This window comes from Eurypyga helias, unplaced genomic scaffold (genome assembly GCF_000690775.1).
Source record: "Eurypyga helias isolate BGI_N326 unplaced genomic scaffold, ASM69077v1 scaffold1756, whole genome shotgun sequence".
NCBI classification, from domain to species: domain Eukaryota; kingdom Metazoa; phylum Chordata; class Aves; order Eurypygiformes; family Eurypygidae; genus Eurypyga; species Eurypyga helias.
Genome location: NW_010255792.1, coordinates 1 through 6,062, shown reverse-complemented (window position 1 = coordinate 6,062; position 6,062 = coordinate 1). Strand labels below are relative to the sequence as shown.

At 42.1% G+C, this 6,062-nt stretch overlaps 1 protein-coding gene across 1 annotated transcript; it reads right to left on the bottom strand.

Moving 5' to 3' along the window:
- Positions 1-997: 997 nt before the first annotated feature.
- PDP1 (pyruvate dehyrogenase phosphatase catalytic subunit 1) lies at positions 998-6,041 on the bottom strand. The gene is made up of 2 exons (XM_010153402.1): positions 6,010-6,041; positions 998-2,809 (listed from the first exon to the last, which is right to left on the bottom strand). The coding sequence occupies exons 1-2, from the start codon at positions 6,038-6,040 to the stop codon at positions 1,158-1,160; spliced, it is 1,683 nt and encodes a 560-aa protein (XP_010151704.1). The 5' UTR covers position 6,041; the 3' UTR covers positions 998-1,157.
- Between the last annotated feature and the right edge of the window lie 21 nt (positions 6,042-6,062).

The following is a 6,062-nucleotide window of genomic DNA, read 5'->3' as shown; positions in this document are numbered from 1 at the left end:
TGTCCAGGAATACAGAGCTGCAAATAAAGAAGTTGCTAGAAAAAGCCATTGAATACATACACATGCCAGTTAGCTTCCCAACTAAAACACTATTTACAAGCCATACTTCAATTTTAGTTTTAACTCGACTTACAAATACGAGTTCAAGTGCAAGACATCCAACATGTGACCATTTGAAACGGCCAAAGTGAAAATGAGTGCAAATTACAAAGCCACAAAGAGGTTTGCAATGATTTCCTGATCTTTTCAGGTGACCATTTATTTACCAGATCAGTAACACCAGACAGGGGTGGAGTCCATGAAGGACATGACCTTTAGAAAAGCCAACAGAGTCTTGACCAACAACACTGACAATTTGAAAAGTCTGGAAGTTTCTTCATACTGCAAAGTGAAGTCCTCCACGAAGTTACCTGGCATCTTACTGCATGCTGTAATGCATTATTGCCCTAGACGTTGTGCAGAAACCCACAGCCAAGAAACTATTAATGCACAAGAGGTTTAGAAGTTATCATGTCTAAGATATGGTGAAGCTGTAAGAGCATCTCAGGTATTGACTATGGCTTAGACCTGCACTGAAAGTCAGCAGACAGATACCCTGAAGTGAATGACATCACCTATATGAGACAGGTTTGTTACACTGAAGACTTACTTTGTTAAAGTGACCTTCTGCTTAGAACAGCCAGCAGACAAAATATTCACAAATAACCATGTATCTATTTTGCAAGAATTAGCCCTATACGAATTCAACAATGCTCTAAGATAATGTGTAGATATTTACAGATATTTATAAGCAGGCTTTTTTTCTTGAACAGCCAGATCTTTGACAGTTAATTCTTTATCCTCCTTCCCTCCCTCATCCAAGTCTGCCAAATTGAAGACATTGTTCTAGCAGCATTGATGAAATCAATAGTGCAAAGTTATTACAAAACCCCTCTTTTCCCCAGCTGTGACAGCCTTTTCAAGTTTGTGTTAGATCAGTAGCACTTCCCATGTATTCAGAGCTCTGGGGGAAGGCAAAGAACAATGGATATGCTGAATCTAGCAACCAATTTGTTTGCTGAGTGGTTTTTTGGGGAAGGTTTTATTGTTGGGTGTTTTTTTATTTGCTGCTCATACTGGCCACTGTTAACTTTGACAACTAGTTCACTACGCTGAATTCACAGTTCCTCATTCTGATATGCACCTATAACACGCGAGTTGAACTGCACCACGATAATCGTAATGTCGTCTCTATACATTCGAGCCAGCTCTTCTGGAAGACTGAGCATCTTGGACAGCCGCTCGTGATCCACAGTGCCAAACTCATTGTTACCCACTGCATGACGTATCAGGTGAGTCGCTGCATTCTGATCTTCAAATACTGAAGAGATTCTCGCTCTCCTTTCCGTTAAGAGACCATGCATCTGTCCCAAAGTTACCTTATAGCCACCAACAGCTATCGGCTGCTGGTGGTGAACACCAGTGAGGTACTCCCCTACAATTCTGGCCACATCTTGCCTGTGCATTGTCTCCCACAGCCCATCGGTGGCCAAAACCAGGAACTTGTCCTGCGGCCGTAATTTGTGATGTATGACTTCTGGCTCAGCTGTGAGGTATGGGGGAGTGTGATAGTTTGGAGGAATAAATTTTGTATATTCATTGTCATTCAGCTGATCTGGGCCTGATTCTACTACTCTCTTCTGTAGTTCAATACTCCATTTAAACTTCACATCGCCAAAAGCTCTGAAAGGCATCAGGAGACCTAAGAGACGATCTTGTTTCACGAGACTTTTCTCTTCAGACTTTGGATGCTCCATCTTCACACGTTCCACTTCATGTTCGTTTTGTGCATTGTGGTCATAGGACAGATTAACTGCAGACCAAGATCCATCTTCTTCCTGAACCCCCAGCATCGCTCTGCTGTCACCTGTGTTTGCAATGTGCAAGTCAACCCCATCCACGTGGGCCACACAGGCAGTTGCACCGGAAAAGGCTACCCGCAGTACTAGGTAGTTGAGAAAAGAATTAGGATCTCCTACTTGAGCTTCTAAAGAAATATCATTATCAAGCCTCTTAAAAGCATTAATTAAAGCTTCTTTCACATCAGTGGTCTCTCCACTGTTGAGATCAATCAGCTCCTGCCAGTAAGTCCTTAGACTATTGAAGTAAAGCTTGGAAGCTTCTTTGCTAAAATAATCATTAGGATGCTTGTGCCACTGTAAAATGGGTAACAGAGCTCTGCCACTTTCCACAGCGTTTTCGATTTCAAGTAAAGTCTCATGAGGTAACAAAGAGACAGCAATGTAGTAAAACAGTCTTTCACTGACAGCTTGAGCACAAGCACAGCCTGCGTGGCCATCAAACACACCCAGAAGCATCCCTCTTGTCTGTAAGCAAGTGGCAGCACTCCGCCGGTCTTCTATGGGAGCATTAGCAGGCAACTGGTTGCTATCGAAGCCAAGAACGGAGCTTACATTTTTACCATCAAATTCTGGGACTTTGAAACTGTATTCATTTGCCTTTAGAATGCTGTTGACCTGTGGAGGAGTGAGGTAAAATCTCTGTGGCGTAGAAGCATAATCCCTTGCGTGGATGAAGTAATTAAAGTTCTCCTTTGGCCTATAAAGTGCTGCAAATTTCTTCTGAGGTGCATATCTGAAGTGACTGTGAGCAAAATGAGATGACAAGCAACACAGATGTTTATGGTGGCAGTAACACGCAGTACTGCATATTCTGCTAATCTCACAGTTACGAATCAGTGGAAACAGATGAGCTGGTGCTGGCATGGCATCAGACAGCGATGGGAGCCTGGAGCTTCGGACTGGAATTGCTGAAAGACAAGAAAACAACCATGCTTAGGGGGACAGCTAACATTGTTCTGGGAAAAATGTTAAGACATTTACAGCCCCCATCAAAGTTGGTAATTATGTGGAGTTGATGGCTTCACAGGTGTTGAGAAAGAAAAGGCTTGAAGAGGTGCTTGCTTATAGGCAAAACATTAGGCTACAACAGAAAAGCTATAGCATACTCAAGTTCAGCACAGCTATTTAGCTCTTACACCAGATAGGCAGGAAATGAAAACATCATCCAGACAGAGAAGGCAGCTTCAAACACAACAGTTGACGTGAAGCACTCTGCAGTATTGCCACCCTCTACAAGGCTTCTCAGAAATGAGTGGGAAAACAGACCTCTGCAGAGGTGGCACATAGGGAGGAAAACTGTCTTTCTACAAAGAGCTGAAGAGATAAAGCATCTAACAGTAAGATTCAAGACACAACTCAGATGACATACAAATGGGTTTAAGATGGTTTAGACAGTAAAAGCAGGTAGTAGGTCACATACAGCAGATATTCTTTAAGCAATCACAAGTCAGTAGCAGGTTTCATTTCTTCTCCCCCCTCTCATATGTAAAAACTACAAACCAGTATGATGCCATGGTGTACATATACCAGATTGCTGCATAGACTGCTGTGGCTATGTTCTAGCTTATCAGATAAAGCTACAGGAGGCAGAAAGCAGATGCATTTCTCCTACCAGCAGCATATTTACCCCAGTAAGTTTTAGGATTATCTATTGCTTTAAGAAGCTACTCGACTGAAGGACTACATGCAAGATGCATTTGCTTCCACAACTAGCTAGAGCCCTGCACAACAGCCTAAAGCTAGTTCAGTGTTAAGAGAGCCTATTAAGTTTGGTATCCAAGAAAAGTATTCTACCACGTTTTGCCACATCTAAAAGCCTTCCTTATAAGTTTTCATTTATCTGAAGAAAAATTACTCTAAAACTCTTCCTTATCCCCATTCATACCTAATCACAAGTCACAATTAATATGAGTGCCTCTTAAATCCCTTATTCACTATGCCTCATTATCAGGAAGTCTTTTAACAATGCTGTACTTGAGAAAACAATTTCACAGAGGAAAAGAGTTGAACAGTGCTTTGTGTGTACTTCACACAGTCAAAGGTAATTAAATTTTCTCTTTCCAACTTAGAATGATCAAGTTTCAACATAAAAGCTGCTTCTTAGAAAAGACTATTACAAAATTATCTTGTACAAGGCTTACTGCAGTCTGAAGTATTGGTCTATCAGCACCACTGTACCTCAAATTTAACTGTTCTACTGAAAAACTGGATACTGTTGTGTTGTGCAACAGCCTTCAGTCACTACATTGAGTATTGGAGCTTACTGTCTATTTTATAGGGGTTATGTCTCATCTGCAATACTGGTATGCCCTTGCTGAAAAAATAATCAATCTAAAGGATCATGCCACACGGGTCAATTGCATCCTGCAGTCACACTTTTCTACAGGCTATGCATAGATTCTGCCTCAGGATTCTGATCACCCAGACCAGCTGAGAAGTGTCTGGAAATACAGGAAGATTCACCCCATTCTCTGACACCAAAGAAGTAAACAAGTCACATTCTTCTTTCCATGCTTGCTTGTTCTCCTTAAGTAACCAGGAGCAGAGCCCATTTCTCTGTTACAAGATGCAGAAATGCTGAAAGCAAAGTAGAAATCATGTTTCTACCACTCCAACTTCCTAATATTTGTGGCTGTCAGTCTTTACTTATTGACTTCTTGTCCACTGACCTCTCCCGGGTCTCCCACTGACATCTATGAAGACTGAACTAGCCGGTTGTCTGTTGTTCAGCTACCAGAAGAGCTCTGGTTGTAGTCCTGTAGACCCTAGCCAGTGTCTCCAGATACTCAGCAGCAGTGTATTGGCTTGAACTTCTAGTTGCACACTAAATTTATGTTAGCCATTCACACCCCAGGAAGTCTATTCCTCCAGCCCAGGCTTCATTTGCCTACAGCATGACAGAAGTAAACTGCAACTCCAAATATAGGTTTAAAATCTATTCACTGCCTCCTCATTACAAGGGAGCTATTTCAGTAACAGTAATGTATATTTCTTCACATGACATTTAAAAGCAACAATTTTGCTTACAGAATGGGAACCTCAAGGTTTTACAGGTTTGCCTGGTCTGTGGCACCACTTCATATTCGACCAAATCACATTCCCCTGACTGCTATGCATTTGTGTTCAGTGCTGACCCATACATGGTATCACAACTGTTCTTACAGTTTTGCTGCTGATCCATGATGAAGCAAAAATACAAATGTACTGCTGTTATAGTGGCTCTACAGTGCCACCAGAGGCTATTTTGCTGAATTTTAATCATTAGTTTATCAAACATTACATGAAAACCAAGAGGAAATAGGAAGAAGTTAGCCTCAAGTTTCCCCTGGCCTGTATCATTTAAGGCAGATGCAAGTCAGCTTAATATATCAGTCTGTTCAACATACTAAATTTAATAAATCCTAGTTGATTAAGTAAAAGAAATTCCAAGTTGGTCAACCTGATGTGACATATATCCTAAGTTTGTCCCATTTATTGCAACATGGATGCCCCAAATATAACCATACACTCCAACTAGCCCTCGAATAATTACTTCAAGACCCAGAGTTCATTATGCTATATCATGAAGAGACAGAGAAAGAAAAGATGTTAAGTAGAAATTTTACAGTCCAATAAAAATTTGTCAAGAGATTGGAATTGAGCCAGTATTAAAAACCTCTCCAAGCCCAGCACAGGGTACAAATGCTACTTTTCAGGCCAAATATGTTTTTGACCTGTTTTATCACTTTTGTAGTATTAGGTTGATAAAAGGAAAAAAATAATATTCTTTCCTTTAATAAAGGCTTGTGCAAACTGTACTATTAAGGCCAGTTGATGCTGTGCAGATTCCTCCAACACACCTGCCCTAACTGTGCCAAAGACACCCGTGGTTTCAGATAAAAGCCCTTACTCCAGGTGCCTTTCAGACACTTGACAGACTCAAATGAATTAGCCTGTTGGAGAGGACGGGGAAGGAGGAACAAGAAACACGAGCAGCAGAGCCGCTAATCCTTCCCTCCGCCCAGGGCTCAGCCCTCAGGCACTGCCCAGCCTGGCTGCCCCTTCCCCGGGTCCCCTCCTCCGACCCCCCAGCCCGGCGCTCCAGCGCGTACCGGTGCGAGATACATACCGATCCGCCTGGGCCCAGGACACACACACATTCTCCTGTCACAACAAGAAGCC

Coding starts and splice junctions, on each gene's coding strand:
- PDP1 (XM_010153402.1), bottom strand. CDS start 6,040: ATGTGTGTGTGTCCTGGGCCCAGGCGGATCG. Junction 2,810..6,009: donor TCCTGGGCCCAGGCGGATCG/GTATGTATCTCG, acceptor CTTGTCTTTCAG/CAATTCCAGTCCGAAGCTCC.